This window comes from Mustelus asterias, chromosome 7, assembly GCF_964213995.1.
Source record: "Mustelus asterias chromosome 7, sMusAst1.hap1.1, whole genome shotgun sequence".
In the NCBI taxonomy this organism is placed as follows: Eukaryota; Metazoa; Chordata; class Chondrichthyes; order Carcharhiniformes; family Triakidae; genus Mustelus; species Mustelus asterias.
In genome coordinates, this window is record NC_135807.1 from 103,904,045 (window position 1) to 103,929,521 (window position 25,477).

General features: G+C 41.9%; 1 protein-coding gene across 6 annotated transcripts in view; it reads left to right on the forward strand.

Annotated features, from left to right (window-relative positions):
• Window positions 1-25,477, forward strand: part of golga4 (golgin A4) — a 188,303-nt gene that overhangs the window by 161,536 nt on the left and 1,290 nt on the right. For 3 of the 6 annotated variants that reach the window (XM_078216643.1, XM_078216639.1, XM_078216644.1), the window contains 3 exons: window positions 3,618-3,718; window positions 9,808-9,894; window positions 25,240-25,419. In XM_078216643.1, the coding sequence (XP_078072769.1) occupies window positions 3,618-3,718; window positions 9,808-9,894; window positions 25,240-25,320 (269 nt within the window). In that variant the 3' untranslated portion in view covers window positions 25,321-25,419. Of the gene's footprint in view, window positions 1-3,617; window positions 3,719-9,807; window positions 9,895-23,015; window positions 23,080-25,239; window positions 25,420-25,477 lie in introns of all 6 variants that reach the window. The other 3 variants (XM_078216641.1, XM_078216640.1, XM_078216642.1) reach the window with 3 other exon arrangements.

Sequence of the window (25,477 nt, forward strand, 5' to 3'; positions counted from 1 at the left end):
GTATTAGATTTGACTGAACTTTTGGGATGAGCACATATAAGAATGAAAAAACCCTTAGCTTTTAAGATGATGTGGTAACAATAGTGACTGATGCTTTGTTCACTGGAAACGCATGTGTGTTTTAGTAAGCATGATATTTGAGACAATTCATGGTTTGGTATATACTGAGATTAAAGATGCTTTGATTTCCTGAATAAGCAGCCAGCCAAGTTTTAAAACTATGCTGCAAAGCATATTGTTTCTGCTGTCTGATCACCAATGGCCTAGTCAAATCTTGCTTGAACATGAGCTTTTCTGTTGATGATCCAGACTGTGATGTGATTTTGTCCAGAGATTTGACAGTTGAACATCTTCAACAATGTCAGAAAATATTTTTGCTTCATATTCCAGCATCTGCAGTAATGCATGGTTAACCAGTAGTCCTTAAAAGATGACCCTGGATTGAGTAAAATTTGCTGATGCTTTTTATCCTTAATTTAGCAGCAAGGCTAGGAATAATTCTTGAACAGTAACAGGGGGAGGCAGTGGCAATGTGGTATTGTTCCTGGACTGATAATCCAGAGATTCAATGTAATGCTCTGGGGACCCGGGTTTGAATCCTACCATGTCAAATGGCTGGATTTAAACTCGATAAAACATCTGGCTCACCAGGCATGCATTGTCGAGTGTCGTAAAAACCCAGTTGGTTCACTCGTGTTCTTGTCGAGCTACATGTGATTCCAAGCCAGGTCTTATGTGCCGCCACAAAAGAAACAAAATGGAATGAAACTGAACGGAGTACCTGGCATCAGCCTAGCCACCGGAAACAACAAAGACAAACACAGCCCTGTCGACCCTGTAACATCCTCTTTACTAATATCCACCATCTCCATTTCTGTCCTGCCGGTGGAACAGGACATATGCAGCAGAGGTGATGACACACTGCTACACAGTTGGTAGGGAGTTGCCCTGCCAGCCCTCAACATCGACTCTGGACCTCATGAAGTCTCAAAAACCAGGTCAGAAGTGGGCAAGGAAACTTCCTGCTGATTACCACATACAGTCCCCACACAGCTAATGAATCAGTACTCCTCCATGTTGAACACCACTTGGAGGAAGCAGAGAGGGTGGCATGGGCGCAGAATACACTTCACTGTCCATCACCACATATAGTATCACTACAGACTGAGCTGCCTTGGTCTGAAAAGACAAAGGTTAGACTGGGACTGCAGCAGGTGGTGAGGGAACCAACAAGAGGGAAAAACATAATTGACCTGCCACAGTTGCATCTGTCCACGACAGTATCAATAAGAGTGACCACCACACAGTCCTTGTGGAGACAAAATTCCATCTTCACATTGAGGATACTGTCCATCGTGTTGTGTGGCGCTATTTCCATGCTAAATGGATTGACCTTGAACAGACCTAGCGCGATGGGCCATCAGCAGCAAAATTGTACTCAATCGCAATCTGTAACCTCATGACCTGACATATCCCCACTCTACCATTGCCACCAAGCCAGGAGATCGACCCTGGTTCAGTGAAGAGCAGGAGGACATTCCAGGAGTAACAGCAGGCATACCTAAAAATAAGGTGTGAACCTGGTGAAACTATAACACAGGGGTCCACTTGCATGCTAAACAGCATAAGCTGCAAGTAATAGGCAGCGCTAAGCAATTCCACAACCAATGGATCGGATCCAAGCTCTGCAGTCCTGTCACATCCAGCTGTGAGTGGTGGTGGACAATTAAACAACTCACTGGAAAATGAGGCTCCACAAATATCGCTTTCCTCAATGATGGAAGAGCCCAACACATCGATGCAAAAACAAGACAGATGCATTTGCAACAATCTGCAGCCAGAAGTACCAAGTGGATGATCCACCTTGGCCTTTTCTGAAGGTCCACAGCATCACAGATGTCAGTCTTCAACCAATTTGATTCACTCCACATGATAATTAAGAAACGGCTGAAGACAGTGGATACTGCAAAGGCTACGAGCCTTGACAATATTCCAGTAATAGTACTGAAGACTTGTGCTCCAGAATTTGCCACACCCTTAGCCAAGCTGTTTCAGTACAGCTACAACACTGGCATCTACCTGGCAATGTGGAAAATTGCCTAGGTATATTCTGTGCACAAGAAACTAGAGAAATGCAACCCAGCCACTGACCACCCCATCAGTCTGCTCTCGATCATCAGTATAGTGATGAATGGAGTCATCAACAATGGGATCAAGCGGCACTTACTCAGCAATAACTTGCTCATGGACGCTCAGTTTGGATTCTGCTGGGGTCACTCAGCTCCTGAACTCATTACAACCTTGGTTGAAACATAGACAAAAAAAATGAAGTCCAGAGGTCAGGTGAAAGTGACTGCCTTGATATCAGGGCTGCATTTGACCAAGTATGGCATCAAGGAGGCCTACAAAACTGGAGTCAATAGGAATTTGGGGAAAGCCCTTTGCTGGTTGGAGACATTGCTGACACAAAGGAAGAAGGTTCTGGTGGTTGGAGGGTAATCGTCTCAGCTTCAGGACATCACTGCAGGAGTTCGTTCGGGGAGTGGCTTCAGCCCACTGATCTTCAGCTGTTTCATCAACTATCCTTCTTCTATCATAAGGTCAGAAATGGAAATGTCTGCTGATGACTGTACAATGTTCAGCACCTCAGATGGCAGTCCATGTTCAAATGCACCAAGATCTGGACAATATCCAGGCTTGAAGTGACAAGTAACATTTGCACCACACAAAGGCCATCACCCCTTGACATTGAATGGCATTATCACTGCTGAATCCCCCACTATCTAGATCCTGGGGGTTACCATTGACCAGAAACTGAACTGGACTAGCCATATGAATACTGTGGCTACCAAAGCAGGTCAAAGCTTGGAACCCTGGCTTGAGTAACTCACCCTGTGACTCCCCAAAGCCAGTCCACCATCTGCAAGGCACAAGTCAGGAGTGTAATGGAATACTGTCCACTTGCCTGGATGAGTACAGTTCCAATAACACTCAAGAAGCTCAACACCATCCAGGACAAAGCAGCCTGCTTGATTGCTACACCTTTCAGAAACATTTGCTCCCTCCACCACAAACAGTGGGAACCATGTGCACTATCTATAAGATGCACTACAGAAACTCAACAAGATTCCTTAGGCAGACCCATCTAACCTCATGACCACCACCATCTAGAAGGACAAGAATAGCAGATACCTGGGAACACCACCACCTGGTTGCTCCCCCAAGTCACTCCCCATCCTGACTTGGAAATATATTACCGTTCCTTCACTGTCACTGGGTCAATACCCTGGAGTTCCTAGAAATCACAAAGGCGGGTAACTCAGAATTGGCAATAAATGCTGACATGGCCAGCGATGCCCACATACTGTAAATGAATTTGAAAAAAGCTATTGGAGGAAATGGCAGGTTAGAGGTTCACTGATGCAGTGTCTTTGTTGGGCCAGGATGCATTTTAAGTTTCTTTGAGAACCATTCTTTTCAACTACTTCTGAGTAAAGTAGCTATTCATCCAATGTAAAAATTAAAAATTTAAATGCGCTAACTGTATGTCATTTTGAGATTTTGGAATTGCTCAGATTTAATCTGCATTTTCCTCTTGCGTTTTCCTGTTTGAACAGATGGAAATTATGCTGTTGATGGTTCTGTAATAACAGAGCCCACAGAATTAGAATACCTTAAGAAGGTCCTTTTTGAATACATGATGGGAAAGGAAACTAAGGTATGGCATTATGATAGTTGTGTTATTCAATAACCCAAAAACGTGAAATTTCAATGCAATTTTTTTTTACAGAAAAAGGTAAAGTATTTGACAAGTATTAAGATATTTTGCTTCTAGAAACACTTTTTCCCGTGCCTTCAGATGATTTTCTTGCTGAGTTTTCCTGTTGCCAAAATGTTTTTGTGCTAATTTCACCATTCTTTTCATTATTCATTTACATTTTTTATTTTCAGATGCAACATTGAAGTTATAAAACAAGAGAGGAAATATTGAGGCGTTATGCTCCCTTTTATCATTTTACTGTTAGGTTATTGATGTCAATCAGTGTGGGGTGGAACTGTTAAAGCTATATCCCACATAGTAAAAATATTGTCTATATGACCTGCAGAAGACTTAGAGTTGGAAGTGAAAAACTGATTTGCTAAATATTTTCTTGCATTTTTTCAATTTTTTTAATGGAAGTGAAGAGAAACTTACTAAAATGTAAAACGTGTAAGCAGATTTTAAAAATGTCCCAGGATGTCATGGGCACTAGCATGGTTATCTTTATTGCTGATCCAAATTTTTCCTGAAAACGCTTTCTTTTAATAGTAAGTGTATGGACAACTGAAAGGCCTGCTCGCTTTTGAGGGCAGGAAGAGTTGACCATATGGGTGTAGGATAAAATTAGATGCAGGTCAGATTGTGGGGGAGCTGGTTCCTTTCCATCAAGGACATTAATGAACGAGTTAGATTTGCTTGCAGTGAAGGAGGATTGATATACGTCTAAATTATGATGACATGTAAATTGGAGGTGAAAATATTCACATGCACCTATGACCTAATTCCTGGAGATGACAGGTTTGGGAGGTGCTGCTAAATGAGCTTTGGCGATTTTAGCAGTGCATTTTGAAGATGTTAAAACACTGTAGCCAAGGTATGCAGGTGGTAAAGTGGAAAATGTTTAGGCTAGTAATGGGGTGACAATCATTTGGAATATTTTGTTTGAATTATATAGAAATGCGGGTGTTGGACTGTGGTGGACAAGATGAGAGGTCACACTACATCAGGTTATATTCCAACCAGTTTATTTGAAATCACAAGCTTTTGGAGCGCTGTTCCTTCGTCAGGTGAACTGGCGAGAGGCGCGCAGGCACAGAATATATAGGCGGAGTGATGATAGCCTGACATTCACAGGTAATACTGTTCTGTGGAGGAAAAATCCTAACTTATGAAGCAAAGGTGGATCCCCCCTGAGAATTAACACCTAACTGCTCAAAGAGGAGTACCTCGCCTCATAATCTGTAAATGAGAGTGTGAAGTGATACGATCTCTGTCCAACTTTTAGTGGTTAAATCAGAGTAACTCCTTGACACACTCTAAAGTCAACAAGTAACTATTTACCTAACTAACAGTGAACAAGTTAACTATTAACAAACCGAATAAAACAAGATTCTAATGGAATGCTGTTAAGATAAATACAATTCCCACTTATTAACAAACAAAAAGATAATTTTAGTCTCTCTCTAAATTACAATCAGGTTTTGCGTCTTCCGGAATATTCTGGTACGTTTTCTATTGGGATGAGGCTTTGAGCTAATAGCTGTGAGCTGTGGCAGATGGCAGTTGCTCTCTCCCTCTGTCGTACTGCCCCTTTCTCTTTACATCTGGGTGTTTTCTATAGGCCACCCAATAGTAACAGGGATGTTGAGGAGCAGATAGGGAAACAGATCCTGGAAAGGTGTAATAATAACACAATTGTCGTGAATGGGAGATTTTAATTTCCCAAATATTGATTGGAATCTCCCTCGAGTCAGGGTTGTAGATGGGGAGGAGTTTGTTAGGTGTGTTCAGGAGGGTTTCTTGACACAGTATGTAGAGAAGCCTACAAGAGGAGAGACTGTACTTGATTTGGTATTGGGAAATGAACCTGGTCAGGTGTCAGGGCATTTTGGAGATAGTGATCATAATTCTATCTCCTTTACATTGGAGAGAAATAGGATCAGACAAGTTAGAAAAGTGTTTAATTGGAGTAAGGGGAATTATGAGGCTATCAGGCAGGAAATTGGAGGCTTAAATTGGAAAGAGGTTTCCTCAGGGAAATGTACGGAAGAAATGTGGCAAATTTTCAGGGAATATTTGTCTGGAGTTCTGCATAGTAACGTTCCAATGAGACAGGGAAGTCATGGTAGGTTACAGGAACAGTGGTATACAAAGGCTGTAATGAATCTAGTCAAGAAGAAAAGAAAAGCTTACAAAAGGTTCAGGGAGCAAGGTAATGTTAGAGATCTTGAAGAGTATACGGCTAATAGGAAGGATCTTGAGAAGGAAATTAGGAGAGCCAGAAGAGGCCATGAGAAGGCCTTGGCAGGCAGGACTAAGGAAAACCCCAAGGCATGCTACAAGTATGTGAAGAGCAAGAGGATAAGACGTGAAAGAATAGGACCTATCAAGTGCGACGGTGGGAAAGTTTGTATGGAACCGGAAGAAATAGCAGAGGTACTTAATGAATACTTTACTTCAGTATTCACTATGGAAAAGGATCTTGGTGGTTGTAGTGCAGACTTGCAGCGGACTGAAAAGCTTGAGCATGTAAATATTAAGAAAGAGGATGTGTTGGAGCTTTTGAAAAGCATCAAGTTAGATAAGTCGCTGGGACCGGATGAGATGTACCCCAGGCTACTGTGGGAGGCAAGGGAGGAGATTGCTGAGCCTCTGGCGATGATCTTTGCATCATCAATGGAGACGGGAGAAGTTCCGGAGGATTGGAGGATTGCGGATGTTGTTCCTTTATTCAAGGAAGGGAGTAGAGATAGCCCTGGAAATTATAGACCAGTGAGTCTAACCTCAGTGGTTGGTAAGTTGATGGAGAAGATCCTGAGAGGCAGGATTTATGAACATTTGGAGAGGTATAATATGATTAAGAGTCAGCATGGCTTTGTCAAAGACAGATCATGCCTTACGAGCCTGGTTGAATTTTTTGAGGATGTGACTAAACACATTGATGAAGGAAGAGCAGTAGATGTAGTATATATGGACTTCAGCAAGCCATTTGTTAAGGTGCCCCATGCAAGGCTTATTGAGAAAGTGAGGGGGCATGGGATCCAAGGGGACATTGCTTTGTGGATCCAGAACTGGCTTGCCCACAGAAGGCAAAGAGTGGTTATAGATGGGTCGTATTCTGAATGGAGGTCGGTCACCAGTGGAGTGCCCCAGGGATCTGTTCTGGGATCCTTACTCTTTGTGATTTTTATAAATGACCTGGATGAGGAAGTAGAGGGATGGGTTGGTAAGTTTGCTGATGACACAAAGGTTGGAGGTGTGGAGGGATGTCAGAAGTTGCAGCGAGACATTGATAGGATGCAAGACTGGGCGGAGAAGTGGCAGATGGAGTTTAACCCAGATAAGTGTGAGGTGGTTCATTTTGGCAGGTCAAATAGGATGGCGGAATATAATATTAATGGTAGGACTCTTGGCAGAGTGGAAGATCAGAAGGATCTTGGGGTCCGAGTTCATAGGACTGTGCAGGTTGAGGCTGTGGTTAAGAAGGCGTATGGTGTATTGACCTTCATCAATTGAGGAATTGAGTTTAGGAGTCGTGAAATAATGTTGCAGCTATATAGGACCCTGGTCAGACCCCACTGGGAGTACTGTGCTCAGGTCTGGTCGCCTCATTACAGGAAGGATGTGGAAGCCATAGAAAGGGTGCAGAGGAGATTTACAAGGATGTTGCCTGGGTTGGGGAGCATGCTTATGAGGATAGGTTGAGTGAGCTTGGCCTTTTCTCCTTGGAGAGACGAAGGATGAGGGGTGACCTAACAGAGGTGTATAAGATGTTGAGAGGTATTGATCAAGTGGATAGTCAGAGGCTTTTTCCCAGGGCTGAAATGGTTGCCACAAGAGGACACAGGTTTAAGGTGCTGGGGAGTAGGTACAGAGGAGATGTCAGGGGTACGTTTTTCACTCAGAGGGTGGCGGGTGCATGGAATGGGCTGCCAGCAATGGTGGTGGAGGCGGATTCGATAGGATCTTTTAAGAGACTTTTAGATAAGTACATGGAACTTAGTAAGATAGAGGGTTATAGGTAAGTCTAGTAATCGCTAAGGTAGGGACATATTCGGCACAACTTTGTGGGCTGAAGGGCCTGTATTGTGCTGTAGTTTTTCTATTTTTGTATCTGTGATGACATATCACAATTCCTCACAACAGGATTGGTCCGAAGTTGCCAAAATAATCGGATTTAAATTTAATAGGTCCTTGGTATCGAAGTGCCTGATCCAAATTTGATTGGCTGAATTCAAAAATTCAAATGCCTGAATTCAAAAATTCAAATGCCTGAAAGCCTGTTGCCTTGGTAACCCTACTGCTTGGTCTTCTGATACAAATGTTTCATTTCTGGGTTCTCTATGTACTTGCAGTTTTTTTCCCTCTAAGCCCAGAAAAAGCACCACCGTTAAACAGACCATTTTACAAATACCAATCTACAATTATTCTACCCAACTTCACAACACTAACTGTCCTGTTTTGACACCATGCATACCTTGATTACGAGTGATGATCTCTCTGCCTGGATTAGTTTGCATAGCGTTTAGCACCATCTTACTCTTTGATTATTTGTAATTATCTCCCTGCCTTAAATTATCAGTTCTTAGGTCATCCCTTCACTTGTTATACGACCTTTTGATACTTTACACATACTGATTATACTTAACTGCTTGCACTTGTCTATTAGCACTCGTAAGGACCTGTGAAGACATGTCTGCAGTTTGGTATTCTGTGGAGACTGACTCACTTCCCAATTCCTCAAAGCCTTACTAGACAAACAAGACACAATTCAGAAACATGACTGTGATAACGTTCAACAACCTCAACTCCATTCAAACAAGATGAAAGGTCACATGACACCAGGTTATAGTCCGACAGGTTTATTTGAAATCACAAGCTTGTTATTTAGCAGGCCTACAGTACACTACACTGTCTGTACTTGACCATTGACACTCTTGTTCACCTGTGATTGTCAGGCTATCATCACTCCACCTATATATTCTGTGCCTGCATGCCTCTCTTCACTTCACCTGACAAAGGAGGTGAAGTGAAGAGAAAGCTTGTGATTTCAAATAAACCTGTCGACTATGACCTGGTGTCGTGTGACCTTTCATCTTGTTTGAATGGAGTTGAGGTTGTTGAACATTATCACAGTCATGTTTCTGAATTGTGTCTTGTTTGTCTAGTAAGGCTTTGAGGAATTGGGAAGTGAGTCAGTCTCCACAGAATACCGAACTGCAGACATGTAGCTATGGCATTTATGTAACTAGTCCAGTAGAGTTTCTGGTTCATGATAACACTTGGCATGTTGATTTAGGGGCACTTGGTGATGGGAATGCTATTAAACATTAAGGGGTGGTCATTCGACTCTCTTGCTGGAGATGGTTACTGCCTAGCAGTTGTATGGCACAAATGTAGCCTGCTGTTTAAGCCCCCACACATGGACATTGCCCAAAGCTTGCTGCTGTGACAAAGACTGCTGTATTACCTGAGTAATTATAAACACAAGTTCAGTGGAGAAACTTGAGAGACATTAGATGATTATTTGAATAGAAATAGTGTGTAGGTGTAGTGGGAATGGCATTAAGACATCATGCTCTTTTGGAGAGCCAGTACAGACACATGGGCCGCATTTGGAGTATTCTGTACAATTCTGGTTGCTACACTACTAGAAGGATGTTGATGCATTGAAAAGGGTGCAGAAGAGATGTTGCCTGGTTGCAACAATTCTGTAATTCTGAAATTTTAGTGTTTGAAATTGCATACATCGAATTCCCATGATAGCAATCATCCCTTTGAAGTGATTAATACAATCGGTGTTGTAATTCAGTGCCAATGGAAACAATCATAATTGAAATAATGGCAGTCTAGAGAATTATTTCATCTCAGCCAAAGTATTTCTGCCAATTATTAACTATTCTATTGAGCTTTTGGTGTTAGAAATTGTTAACTTATTTGTAGTTCACAACTCATCAAAATGTCATAATATCACAGTTCTTTTCCAAATTATCCTTTAGGGGAGAAAATGTGGGCCTTTGCAATTATATTGCTTTTTTATATTTCAGACTTTGGCGAAAGTTATAACCACTGTGCTGAAGTTCCCAGCAGACCAAACACAAAAGATATTAGAACGAGAAGAATCTCGATCTACAGTGAGTCTACCTTCATTACTAATCTGAATCTTTTCAGCTAATTTCATAGTACAATCGACTGACTTTCCAGAGTAAGGCACCAATCTTAATTTTTGGAATAAAACTGTCAAGACTTTTATCAATTAGATATTGGGTCGTGCTCTGTCTTACAAATGAGTTGCCCTCAAGTTGCTTTTACTTGAGTGTGAATAGATACCATGTACAGCTAAAGCCATAATTATGACAGATGATTCAAAAATTGAGGGAGTAGCGGATAATGAGGAGGATTGTCAGAGGGTACAGTAGGATACAAATTGGCTGGGCCAAAATATGGCAGATGGAATTTAACCTGGACAAATGTGAGGTGATGCGATTTGGAAGGTCTACTGCAGGAGGAAAATATACAGTAAATGGTGGAACCCTTAGAAATATTGCATACAGAGGGATCTAGGCGTGCAGATCCACAGTTCCCTGAAGGTGGCAACTCAGGTGGACAAGGTGCTCAAGAAGGCTTACAGCATGTTGGCCTTCATCAGTCAGGGCATTGAGTATAGGAATTGGAAAATCATGTTGCAGCAGTATAAGACTTTGGTTAGGCCGCATTTGGAGTATTCCGTACAATTCTGGTTGCCACACTACCAGAAGGATGTTAATGCATTGAAAAGGGTGCAGAAGAGATGTTGTCTGGTTTGGAGGATGTGGACTATGACGAAAGGTTGAACAACCAGATTAGGCAGGATTTGGAGGCTGTTGTTTGGGAGAGGCTGTTTGAGGGTAAATCCACATTTGGCATGTGTGAGTCTTTTAAGGAGCAGTTGAAGGAGTGCAGGACAGGCATGTGCCTATGAAAAAGAAGGATAGGAAAGGCAGGATTCAGGAACCGTGGATGACCAGGGAAACTGAGAGTCTTGTCAAAAAGAAAAAGGATGCGTACATGAGGTCTCGGCAATTAAAAACAGATGAAGCATTTGAAGAATACAGGGCAAGTAGAAAAGAGCTCAAACAGCTAGGAGAACAAGAAGAGGTCACAAAATGTCCTTGGCAGACAGGATTAAGGAGAATCCCAAGGCATATTAGGAACAAGAGAGTAGCTAGAGAAAGAGTTGGTCCACTTAAGGGCCAAGGAGGGAAATTATGTGTAGAACCAAAGAAAGTGGGTGAGATCCTTAATGAGTACTTTGCATTCGTATTCACAAAGGAGGGTCGCGTCGATTGGTGGTGACTTTAGAACAAGTCATCAATGTGAGGAAGGAAGTGTTAGGTGAATTAAAAAGCATTAAGGTAGACAAATCCCCAGGGCCAGATAGCATCTATCCCAGATTACTGAGGGAGACGAGATGAAATTGCTGGGCCTCTAACAGAAATCTTTGTTTCTTCGTTGGCCATTGGTGAGGTACCAGAGGATTGGAGGCTAGCCAATGTTGTCCTGTTATTTAAGAAGGGTAGCAAGGATAATCCGGATAATTATAGGCTAGTGAGATGGACAAATGCGAGGTGATGCATTTTGGTAGATCCAATTCAGGTGGGAGCTATAAAATACATGGCAGAACAATCAGGAGCATAGACGCACAGAGATCTGGGAATATCGGTCCACAGGTGGAAAAGGTGGTGAAGAAAGCATATGGCATGCTTGCCTTCATCGGACAGGGCATCAAGTATTAAAGCTGGTAAGTTATGTTACAGTTGTATAAAACGTTGGTTCGGCCACATTTCGAATACTGTGTCCAATTCTGATCACCCTTCCAGAAGGATGTGGAGGCTTTGGAGAGAGTGCAGAAAAGGTTTGCCAGGATATTGCCTGGTATTAGCTATGAGGAGAGATTGAACAAACTGGGATTGATCTCCCTAGAAAGATGGAGGCTGAGGGGCGACCTAATAGAAGTTTATAAAATTGTGAGGATGTTTGGGTAAACAGTTGGAAGCTTTTTCCCAGGGTAGAAATAACAATTACAAGGGGACACAAGTTCAAGATAAGGTTCAGTGGAGATGTGTGGGGGAAGTTTTTTTATGATGTGGAGATGCCGGCGTTGGACTGGGGTAAACACTGGGGGAAGTTGTTTTACACAGAGGGTGGTGGGGGCCTGGAATGCACTGCCAAGTGAGGTGGTTTCGGCAGTTACATTAGCCACATTTAAGACTTATCTTGGTAGGCATATGAACAAACGGGGAATAGAGAGATATAAGCGGTTGGTTTAGATAGGTAAACATGATCAGCACCAGCTTGGAGGGCCAAAGGCCCTGTTCCTTTGCGGTACTATTCTTTGTTCACACAAAAATATGAACAAATCATAACTGATCCATCTTTTGGGGGTGGGGGAGAGGAAAGAGTACAGAAGCCAATTATTTATTTAGTGTTACAAGTAGCTTTACATTAACACTGCAATGAAGTTACTGCGAAAATCCCCTAGTTGTCACACTCCAGCACCTGTTCGGGTACACGGAAGGAGAATTTAGCATGGCCAATGCACCTGACCAACATGTCTTTCGGACTGTGGGAGGAAACCAGAGTACCTGGGGGAAACCCACGCAGACACAGTGAGAACGTGCAGACTCTGCACAGGCAGTGACCCAAGCCGGGTCCCAGGCACTGTGAGGCAGCAGTGCTAACCACTGTGCAACCCTTGCTGCTTCTCTGACCTTGAAATAACAAAGGGGAGGACCGAGCAGCTGCCAATCTAATGTAAATCAATCTGTCCCCTAGGACTCGTTTAAGCAGTTTCCCTGCAAAGGGAACTTTAATAGTTGCCTCAAAGGCCCAACTCATGTTCGCAAGTAAACATGACAATTATGTTACAAATACACTAACACCTAGGAGCAGTGATGAAGGAAATTGGTTCATATATACGTATGATAGCTTAGTAATGTTACTGGACTAATAATTCCGAGGCCTGATCTAATGATCAGGAGATATGAGTTCACATCCCACCTTGACAGATGAGGAATTTAGAACCAGTTAATTAATGAAGTCATAAATTGAATAAAAAGCTAGTATTAGTAATGGTCTCCATGCAGTGAAAGCCACCTAGATCACTAATGCTCTTTGGGGAACAGAGGAAGTTAAGAAGTAAGATCTCAAAATGCCATATGCCAATGCCATGTGCTAGCAAGAATAGGAATAGGGAGGATCAGTGCTTGGCTTGAAGCATAGTATAGGAGGGAGGGCTTAATCATCTTGGAGCGTTGGAACCTGTTCTCGGGAAGAAGGTACATATTCAAAAAGGACGTGTTGCACATCAACAGGACTAGGATGAATGTCCTTATTGGAAGCTTCAGTTGTGTGGTTGGATAGAGTTTAAACTAAACTGGCAGAGAGTTGGGCACCAGCATTTGGAAGCAGAAAAGAGGAATCCAATGCAAAAGGTAGGCAGTATCATAGAAACCCTACAGTGTAGAAGGTGGCCATTCGGCCCATCAAGTCTGCACCGACAAAATTCCCACCCAGGTCCCATCTCCGTAATCCCACATATTTACCCCGCTAATCCCTCTAACCTACTCATCCTGGGACATTAAGGGGCAATTTAGCATGGCCAATACACCTAACCCACACATCTTTGGATTGTGGGAGGAAACCCATGCAGACATGGGAAGAATGCGCAAACTCCACACAGACAGCGACCCAAGCCGAGAATCGAACCCAGGTCTCTGGAGCTGTGAAGCAGCAGTGCTAATTTTAGCAAGGCCTTTGACAAGGTACCGCATGGTAGTTGTTGCATAAGGTTAAATCTCACGGGATCCAGGATGAGGTATCGAAATGGATACAAAATTGGCTTCTTGACAGAAGCCAGAGGGCGGTTGTAGAGGGTTGTTTTTCAAACTGGAAGCCTGTAACCAGCGGTGTGCCTCAGGGATCAGTGCTGGGTCCACTGTTATTTGTCATTTATTTTAACGATTTGGATGAGAATACAGGAGGCATGGTTAGTAAGTTTGCAGATGACACCAAGATTGGTGGCATAGTGGACAGTGAAGAAAGTTATCTTCGATTGCATCTTGATCAATTGGGCCAGTGGGCTGACGAATGGCAGATGGAGTTTAATTTAGACAAATGCGAGGTGATGCTTTTGGTAGATTGAACCAGGGCAGGACTTACTCAGTTAATGGTAGAGCATTGGGAAGAGTTACAGGACAAAGAGATCTAGGGGTACATGTTCATAGCTCCTTGAAAGTGGAATCACAGGTGGACAGAGTGGTGAAGAAGGCATTCGGCATGCTTGGTTTCATCAGTCAGAACATTGAATAAAGGAGTTGTGATGTCTTGTTGAAGTTGTACAAGACATTGGTGAGGCCACACTTGGAATACTGTGTGCAATTCTGGTCATCCTATTATAGAAAGGATATTATTAAACTAGAAAGACTGCAGAAAAGATTTACTAGGATGCTACTGGGACTTGATGGTTTGAGTTATAAGGAGAGGCTGGATAGACTGGGACATTTTTCTCTGGAGCGCAGGAGGCTGAGGGGTGATCTTATAGAGGTCTATAAAATAATGAGGGACAGAGATCAGCTAGATAGTCAATATCTTTTTCCAAAGGTAGGGGAGTCTAAAACTAGGGGGCATAGATACAAAAGTGTCCAGAGGGGAAATTTTCACACACAGGGTGGTGAGTGTCTGGAATAAGTTGCCAGAGGTGGTAGTAGAAGTCTTTTAAAAAGCATTTAGACAGTTACATGGGTAAGATGAGTATAGAGGGATATGGGCCAAATGCAGGCAATTGGGATTATCTTAGGGGTTTAAAAAAAAAGGCGGCATGGACAAGTTGGGCCGAAGGGCCTGTTTCCATGCTGTAAACCTCTATGACTCTGACTCTATAACCACTGTGCCACCGTGGTTTGGTGGTACAAGAGAAGGGAGTAGATATTAGGTAGAAATGACAATAACGGAAACATGGCTTAAAAATGATCAGAACTGCTTGCTTAGTGGATTGTGTATTCAGAAAAAATAGAGTAGCAAAAAGAACAGGTGGTGTGGCAGTATTGATTAGGGAAGACATGATAGTGATGGAAAAAGGGGATGCCCTTGAAGGGGCAAGGATGGGATCCATTTGTTCGAGTTCAGAAACAAAAAGGGTACGATCACACTAATTGGTGTATTCTATAGGCATCCAAATAGTGAAAGAGACCAAAGCAGCAGGGAAATCAGATGTGAAGAACTATAGAATAGTGATATTGGGGAACTTTAATTATCAAAATATTAATTGGGATAATATTAGAGTAAATGGTAAGAAGGGGGAGAAATTTCTGAAGTCTGTACAGGAGAACTTCCTTGATCAGTATGTTCTTGGCCCAGCTACAAAAGAGGTATTGCTGGATCTAGTGCTGGGAAATGAGGTGGACCAAGTGTTAGTGGGGGGGGACACCTGAATAAGAACATTCATCGTATCATAAGGTTTAGCCAATTAATGCAGAAGAGAAAGAAACAATCTAAAATAGAACATTTAAGTTGGAAGTAGGTTAATTTCAATGTGATGAAAAGTGATCTAGCCAGAGTAAAATGGAAGAAAAAGCTGATGGGGCGAAAATCTGTTTTAGAATAATGGGTGTCTTTGAGGGAGAGATGTTTCAGGTACAGACTCGGTACATTTCAACAAAGGCAAAAGACGGGAAAACCAAAAACAGGGCTCCTTGGATGATGAGAAAAGCAGATTATTATGAAACAAAAGAGAGTGAATGGCTTGTGTTAGGTGAGTTGTTCACGAGAAAACCTGGTCAGACATAATAGTTTGAGAGGAAAGGTAAGGAGGAAATAACACTGGCAAAGAAAGAATATAAGACGAGAAATTAGACAGCCAATGTAAAAGGGAACCCAAAAATCTGGAAGTATGTAAATAGTAAGGGTTTGGTAAGACGTGAAGTGTGTCCTATTGGGGATGATAAGGGGGAAGTATGCTTAGATGCGTGGCATGGTAGCAAATATAATAATATAATCAAACCAAGTCAGCATGGCTTCATGAAGGGGAAATCACGCCTGACAAATTTATTAGAATTCTTTGAGGTGGTAACGAGTAGGATAGATAAAGGGGAACCAGAACCAGTCTGCTTCATTGGCAGAGGTACGGAGTACAAAAGTAGGAATATAATCATGGAACTGTATAAGACACTGGTGAGGCCACAACTAGAGTATCTGATCACTATATTACAGGAAGGATGTAATTGCTCGGGAGAGAGTGCAGAGAAGAGTTATTGGAATGTTGCCAGGTCTGGAGAATTGTAGCTACGAGGAGAGATTGGAGAGGGTCTGGTTGTTTTCCTTGGAACAGAGAAGGCTGAGGAGTGACATAATTGATATATATCAAATTGAGGGGTAGAGCGAGATTAGACAGGAGGAACCTGCTTCCCTTGGCAGAGAGTTCAAAGACCAGAATTCATAGATTCAAGCTAAGTGGCTGAAAGATTAGAGGGCAGATGAAGAAAAACTTTTATGCAGAGGGTGGTGGGTGTCTGGAATTCACTGCCGGAGTTGGTGGTGGAGGCAGAGACCCTCTTTTATATAAAGTACCTGGATCTGCACCTTAAGTGCTGTAAACTGCAGGGCTATGGGCCGTGTGCAGGAAGATGGGATTAGAAAGGGCATCTGGGTGTTTTTAGGTTGGCATGGACAAGATGGACCAAATGGACCTCTTCCATGCTGTATCATTTCTATAGTTAATACTCTTGGATTTCCAAAAAGCATTCAATAAGATACCACACAAAATACAACTTAATAAGATAAGAGCCCATGGTTTTGAGAGTAGTATATTAGCATGGAAAGAGGATTGGTTAACTGATAGAACTGATGTGGAGATGCCGGCGTTGGACTGGGGTAAACACAGTAAGAAGTTTAACAACACCAGGTTAAAGTCCAACAGGTTTATTTGGTAGCAAAAGCCACACAAGCTCCGAAAGCTTGTGTGGCTTTTGCTACCAAATAAACCTGTTGGACTTTAACCTGGTGTTGTTAAACTTCTAACTGTTAGAAGACAGAGAGTTGGAGTAAGAGGGACATTTTCAGGAGGGCAACTTGTAATTCGTGGAATGCCACAGGGATCAGTGCTGGTGCCATAATTATTAACAATATATATTAATGACTTGGATGAGGGAAGTGAATGTACTATTGCTAAGTTTGCGGATGAAACAAAAATAGGTGAAAAGGCAAGTGGTGAGGATGACACAGAGTCTCCAGAGGGTTGTAGACAGGTTAGGTGAATGGACAAAAACTTGGCAGATGGAATATAATGTAGGAATATATGAAGTTATGCACTTTAGTAGGAAGAATAAATATTATTTAAATGGAGAAAGACTGCAGAAAACTGGAGCACAGAAGGATTTGGGTTCCTTCTGCATTATTCACAAAAAGTGAGCACACAAGTTCAGCAAGTATTTGGAAATAAATGGAATGGAATGTCTATATTTCAAAGGGAATGGAGTATAAGGTAGGGAAGTTTTGCTAAAACTGTGCAAAGCACTAGTTCGATCATACCTAGAATATTGTGCAGTTTTGTTCCCCTTACCAAAGGAAAGATACACTGGCAGTGGAGGCAGTCCAGAGAAGGTTCACTCGGTTGATCCCGGGTATGGAGTGATTTTCTTATGAGGAGAGTACATTTGGCCTGTACTCATTGGAGTCCAGAATAATTAAAGGTGACTTTATTAAGACACGTGGGACTCTCGAGGGACTTGGCAGAGTAGATGCTGAGAGGTTGTTTTCCCTTGTGAAAGATCTAGGACTGGAGGGCATATCTGAGTAAGGATCACCCATTTAAGACAGAGATGAGGAGGACTTTCTTCTCTGAGGGTAGTGAATCTGTGGAATTCTTTACCGCAGAGACCTGTAGAAGCTTGGTCTTTAAGTATGCTCAAGTCTCACAGATTTTTAATCAATTAGGGAATCAAGGATTATGGGGATAAGGCAGGAAAGTGGAGTTCAGGATTATATCAGATCAGTCATGATGTCATTGAATGGAGGAGCAGAGTCATTGGGCCAAATGGCCTACTTCTGTGCCTATGTCTTATTGTGTCTAGTTCTGGTCATTGCATTTTAGGAACAATGTGAGGGTCCTTAGACAGTACAGAGGACATTTACCAGAATGGTTCCAAGAATGGGGGGTTTTAGTTACAAGGTTAGGTTGGAGTAGCTGAGGCTGTTTTCCTTGGACATATATGGGAAGTGGAATATTAGGCTGCACGATTGTGGGTTGACAAATTTATTTTGACAACATTTAGGGCCTGATTTTACTAAACGGGTGCGAAATTGCGGTAAAGTTGGGCGTCAGGCCTTTAACGCGATCTGCACCCGAATCCGAGCAGATCGCGGCTTTACCGACACCCGATTCGGGCACAGGTCCGGCCCCGATCCGAATCGGGCGGCCCGACGATTTAAATGCATTAGCATGCATTTAAATCGACTTAATGAACTGCGCGCCCAACTCTACCACCAAATCCCACTTTACCGTCTTCTGGCCCGATCCGCGTCTGCGCTGTAATCGACCTGCCGAATAAAAGTCCAAAGTCGCTGCTGCAGCCTCCGAAGAGTGGGGTCAGAGACTGCAACGGCTCTCTGACCCAGGTCATCCTCTGGTGGGGGGGGGGGGGGGGGGGGGGGAGGACGTCTCATCCCCTGGGTGGGGGGGTGCTTTTTCCATTCTTTCGCGCCCGGGCGCGCTCTGTCAGATTTTTTTCAAAACTGCGCATGTGCAGTTCAGAGCTCCAATCAGTCCGCCAGCGCTAAGCTCCGCCCACAGCGCGGATTGGGCTGGAGCCGGCAAAATGCGTATGGGCGCGCAGGAAAGAGGATATTTGACGCCCAGATTCAGCACTTAGACTCAAAATTGTAAAATTCCCCCCTTAGAATAGGCTAAATTTCTTGTATGCAGAATTTAAGAGATTGAGAGTGGCTTGTAAGTCTGGTGCACAGTGGGCACTACATTGTTCCACAAAATGTAGATCGTATAAGTCTCTGAAAATTAGTTTTATTTTTGGCACCGAGATGACCGAGGTGCTTTAATTACAGGATTGACATAGTGGGCTTGCAGCAGTTGGTGAGAGAAAGTACCAGGGAAAATCCTTATTGACATCTACTCATCAAGTTTATCTGTCACAATTGCACCTGCCAGTGTTAAAGACTAACCACTGCATAGTCTTGAAGTCTCATCTTATCCTCACACTGAGAACACCCTGCATATGTTGTGTGAAACTGCCACTGTGATAAATGGGATAGATTAAGATCAAGTTTAGCAGCTTAAAATGGGGCATCCATGATGTGCCACAGGCCATCAACATATAACAGAATTATATTCCACTACAATCTGCAATGTTATAGCCAGGCATATCCCGCGAATCTAGCATTACTATCAAGCCCGAAGATTAATCTTAGTTAAATGAAAAGTGTAGATGTGCATGTTGGGAGCAACACAGGCATATCTAAAAATAAATTAACAAAAAATAAGAAGCAAAGGGAGAGTATGAAAAGAGACTGGCAGCTCATATAAAAGGGAATCCAAAACTCTACAGGCATATAGAAAATAAAAGGTGGTTTAAAAAAAGAGATGCTGATTTGGGACCACAAACAGGATTTGTGCATTGAAGTGGCGGGCGGGTGGGGGGGGTGTGTGGTTAGCTGGGGTACTACATGAGTACATCTGTCTTTACAAAAAGATAATGATACTTTCAAACTCCCAGTGACAGAGAAGGTAGATTGAAAGATATTGGAAAAACTGGCTATAGCAAACTGCCAGAACTGGATCAGATGCATCTACGGGACTAAGGAAAGTAAGGATGGAAATTGCGGAAGCACTGACCATAATTTCCCAATCCTCCTTGGATACAAGGTGTACCAGATGACTGGGGAATTGCAAATATTACAACCTTGTTCAAAAAAGGAAGTATAAACCTGGCAACAACATTTCAATAAGTTTAACTTTGGTGGCGGAAAAGCTTGAACAATCACTTGGGCAAATGTAGATTAACTAAGGGAAGCTGGAATGGATTTGTGAAGGAAAAATTGTATTTAACTAACTTGGTTAAGGTTTTTGAGGTAACGGTTAATGAGGGTAATGCGGTTGATGTGGCGTACATGGACTTCTAAAAGATGTTTGATTTGTCAACAAATTTGAAGCCCATGTATTAAAAGGGACAGTGGTAGTATGCAAATGAAGTTGGCTGAGTGACAAGAAAGTAAGCAGTGCTGAACACTTGTCGTTTGGTGGAGGGAGAGAATGAGGCTCCCCAGGGAATCTACTAGGATCACAACATTTCTTGATCTGCATTAATGACCACGGGTGTACAGGGCACAATTTCAAAATTTGCAGGTAGCACAAAATTAGGCAGTATTATGGATTGTGAGGATAGTGACAGACTTTAGGGACATCGGCTGGTGGAATGGATAAGCAGCTGGCAGATAAAATTTAATGGAGAAGAATGACGTTTTTTTGCAAGAATAAGGAGGGACTATATAAAATAAAGCGTATAATTCTAAAGAAGGGTGTAGAAGCAGATGCACCAACAGTTTATGGGCACAGATTGTTGATGATGTCAGGGCAGGTTGAGAAAGCAGTTCAGACTTACTGGATCCTGGACTTTCTAAGTAAACACGAAAGCGATAAAGTTCTTATGGAACCTTTAGAAAACACTGGTTCAGCCTCAACTTGTGTCCAGTTCTGGTCACTGTACTTTAGGAAAGAGATGAAGCCATTAAAGATGTTGCAAAAAAGATTGAGAAGACTTCCAAGGATCAGAAACATGGATAGATTGGAGATGTGAGATTGTTCTCATTACAGAGAGGAGATTTGATACTTATTCTCAAAATTATTTGCGGTCTGCTCAGAGGGGAGAAGCTGTTCCAATTGGCAGCAGCGTGGAGAACCAGCAGATACTGATTTCAGGTGGATGGCAATGAAACCATGAAATCATAGAAAATCATAGAAAACCTACAGTGCAGAAGGAGGCCATTTGGCCCATCGAGTCTGCACCAACCACAATCCCACCCAGGCCCTACCCCCATATCCCTACACATTTACCCGCTAAACCCTCTAACCTACACATCTCAGGACACTAAGGGCAATTTTAGCATGGCCAATCTACCTAACCCGCACATCTTTGAACTGTGGGAGGAAACCGGAGCACCCGGAGGAAACCCACGCAGACACGAGGAGAATGTGCAAACTCCACACAGACAGTGACCCGAGCTGGGAATCGAACCCGGGACCCTGGAGCTGTGAAGCAGCAGTGCTAACCACTGTGCTACCGTGCCGCTTGTGTGGCTTTTGCTACCAAAGAAACCTGTTGGACTTTAACCTGGTGTTGTTATACTTCTTACTAAGGACATGATAGGCAGAATGACCTCCTGCAGTGATGTAACCAATTTTGTGAATGGTAGGACCTGGCACCTGACCATGAAATGAAAGCAAGCACTTGAAGGCAATAAAATTACAGGACCATTGGGATTAAATATTGATTAGATTGCTGTGCAAAGAGCCAGCATAGACTCAATGGTACAAATGATGATCCTTCAATGCCTCGTGTGATTGACCGTGAGTAACTCCCTTCACCATGGATGCCTGACACAATCTAACCCTACAAAGGGGATTTCACAGTAACTTCACTGCAGTGTTAATGTAAGCGTACTTGTGACACTAATAAATAACTTTAAAAACTTTAAACTTATAAATCCAAAACCGTTTGGTTTTACTTTCAATTCAATTAATTTATCCACTGAATCCCCACCCCTCCCCCATTTCCACATCAGTAAATTTGAAAGGAGATTGAAGACAGCTATAATATGGTACTAGCTCTTGTTTAGTGAAAATAATCAGAAGATAAAGTGAAATCTTGGTGCTTCTGGGGCCACAATTATTTTATAGGATAGTACTTTCATCAAGCCACTGTTGGGCTGATGTGATTTACTGCAATTAAACATCTTCCTGCTCTGTGCTTCAACTTTACACATCTGGGCAAACTATGAGTATTCCAACAGGTCCAAACATTATTGAAACTTGTTCCATTTGAACAATTTCTCAGTTTTTCAACATTAATATGTTTATTGCAGTACTTTTATTTTCAGTAGCAATGACAGCGTTTAGTGTCCTCACCTTCAGTATATATTAGATGCCCACTGTAAATTAGCTTCATGCTCAAGTGGATGATCTTGGTAGATTGTGACAGGTTCATAAATTGACACCTAAATCAGTCAGGGATTGTCCTGTGAGTAGCCTTTTAAGAGAAATATTTTTCTCTTCGATGCATGAACACAATAGAGATGCGTTAGCATTTAGGTGATTATAGTGGCCTGCATTCTGCAGTCATCAGTCAGCAAACGGTGCTCATTTCATGTTCAGCTGTCATCAGATTTCTCATGAGCTCTTGAGCAGCATCAGAAACAGAGCTACACACTTTACAGATGACCTGCAGCTTGTGTGAATGGAGCAATATCATTTCTATTCAACCAATCAGATTGAAGAATGTTCACTGAGACATGCAGGGGGGAATTTTGCTGCCTCACCCGCCATGGGATTTGTAGCAGGTAGGGGGATGGACCATGCAAATGTCCATTGACCTCAGGCGGGATTGTTCGGTTTTGGGGTGCCCGCCCACAGTGTCTAAACTAGTGTAATTTAGAATATTTAATTTGCTGTAAAATTACATACAGAAAGTGAAATGGAGAAAGGCAAAGAGAGATGGGGTTGAGTTTTTTTTTAAAAGTACTTGAATTTTTAAACTTTTTGAAAATCCCCAACAATAATTAAAAGGTGAAGGAATGAGACAGTGATGAGTACAAGAAAAGTTCTTTGGCAATAATTAAGACTCAACACAACATTCCAGTATGTTCAGTATCTAGAATAGCTAAGTACCACAAATTCACATGATTGTTCGAATTTAACAAAACTGTATTGTATTATGCTTGCTTAATGCTAATGGATCCATTTTTAAAAGTCTGTCAGGCTTTTCCAAAGTACTAGTTGCTAGTTCAATGTCGGAACATTCTCTTGCTCTTTCCCCCCCATTATTCATTGTTGATTTCTTTCAATCAGATGCTATTTAACAATCCTTACTACTGTTCAAACAATTCATCTAACAGTTATCTCTATTGCATGTTCAGTTGTCGTCATGGTAGTGGGTATGTTACTTGTTTATCTAACAAAGGCCATTGTGCTCATTTACCCCTGGCTCTGTAGTATTCCTCATCTCGCACTGGTATTTTCTGAGAGTTGGTTGGTGGTACAGTCATTTAACCCATGGGTGAGTCATACTTTCTGTTTGTTTTTTGTCAGCTTTTTGTCACATAACACAAAGCTATCGTACTAACAAAACAATGCAAGTGTTTTATTGTTCACCTACTTGGGCACTGTAATTGATTGAGTGCTGAACAACATTCATGCAGGAAAATCTGGAACAAGCATTGTTCAGTTTTTCCTTCCACAGCCCTCATATAGTTTAATGTACAATGGATTACATTTTTTTAGTTCAGCTTTCAGAAGGAAATTACCAAAAAGTGAAATATCTAAGAAATGTGTATTTCAATTCGTATTTTCTTGAGTATTGCTGAAAGAAGAGACATGCTATCAAAACTTTTCATCTTGTACTCATCAGGATAGTTTGAAAGAATTTACCAACTTTAACAATTCATACTGCATAAGAAGAAAGTGCTGATTGGTAGCCAAGTGGACTCTGGTGAAGGAGTTGCCATGGAGAATGTCTCCACCAGAGTCCACTTTCCAACACATCAGCGCCCTCTTCTCATGCAGTATACATAGTTGTTTCTCTCCACCCCCCCCCCCCCCCCCCCCGCCCACCATTACAATGGGCATTTTTTGATGAGTGAAAAATGAAAAACTTTAAAAGCAAATCTCTTTTTTCAGCAATCCTATTTTCTAATGGGAAGACCAAATAAAAAAAATAAAATTAAAATAACAAAAAATAAAAAACAAAATAAAAATAACAAAACACATTGAAATGTTTTTCATTGTAAAAATATATCCTGTTATTTTAAAATGATCAAGTTCACGTTTTAATAAGTTATCTGGTTTATTTAAATTATTCAGTTTACATACGCACATATTAAAATCTTGTTCAAATGAGTTACTTTTTGTTGCCTTGTGCAAATTGGAGAATGAATTCCATCATATGGTGCATAATTCTTAACACAGATTTATTTAGTTTCAGTTTATAGTCCTTTTGCCTGTGTGCTGCTTCATGAGTCAAGAACTTCATGCAGACTATACCAGTGCAACAAAAATGTTCTATGAAGTACTTCTAGATTTCAAGATGCACCATTATACAAATGCTTTTATCATTGTTCAGGCCCTCTATGATGAACAGATTGAAGGTGTGCTGAGAAAATTATCTACAACATTAAGATGTATGTTTTTTCATGGTTATGTGTCAACATCACCATTCTAAGGATTCTGGTTTCCCTGTGAAAGGGCTAAAACAAGTCCTTGTCTCCTGCTCAGTTATATGTTTCACTACCAGAAATTCACGTAGTAGAACCAGAGAGCCTTCTCATCACTACGTTCTTGTGGATTGGAAATTGTCCTTCAGTAGGCTCTCGGAAGTTCACTGTCTTGTGACAGTGAGGTATGATAGAGGTAGACTATATCATACATGAAAGGTTCAGTCTCCAAATAGAGACAATGTTATGTTGGGACTAGTTGGATACTTATGTTTACCTTTGTGATAAATGGGTAAGTTGTTTGTATTTCAACCTGAACATGAATAATATAGTTAATGAACAGCAATTCTAATCTTATTGCAGAGCAACTGCAATGTTCAAATCTATTCCACTTGAACAAGGAGGAAAGTTATCAACATTATAGTAATCCCCTCCCTACTTTTCCACCTCATTAAGAAAACATAGCTATAAATTATTCTATTCTTTCATGGGATGAAAATGTCAATGGCAAGGCCAGAATTATTGCTGATCCCAAATTGCCATCAACAACCTGGTGGTGAGCTGCCTTCTTGAACAGCTGCAATTTTTGTGGGATATGTGCACTCAGTGAAGGTAGTTAGGGAGTTCCACAATTTGACCTAGAGAGAACAAAGGAATGGTGATATATTTACAAGTCAGGATAGTGTGTGACTTGGAGGCAAACTTGCAGATAGTGGTGTTTTCTTGGACATTCTGCTCTTATTCTTCTTTGTGTAGTGGTTCAGATATTTGGGAGAATCTGTCAAAGAAACCTTGGCAAGTTGCTGCAGTGTATCTTGTCGTTGGTACAAACTGCAGCCATGGTCAGTTAGTAGTGGAGGGAGTGCATGATTAAGGTGAATGATGGGGTGCTAATTAAGAGGGCTTCCTTGTCCTGGATGGTATCAAGTCTCTGGTGTGTTTTTGGAACTGCACCAATCCAGGCAAGTGCAGAGTATCCTATCACAATCTTGACTTATGTCTTGTAGATGATCGAATATAAGAACATCAGAATTAGGCGCAGGAGAAGACCTGATGGCCCATCAAGCATTATACATCATTCAAAATGACTATGGCTGATCTTGAGCTTCAACCTCGACATTGCTGCCTACTTCCCATATCCTTGACGGGCCAAAAACGTCTGTCTCAGCTTTGACATTAGTATGGTGGTTAGTATCCCTGCTTGTCAGGCAGGACACCGGGGTTCAATTCCCCGACAGGGAGCTG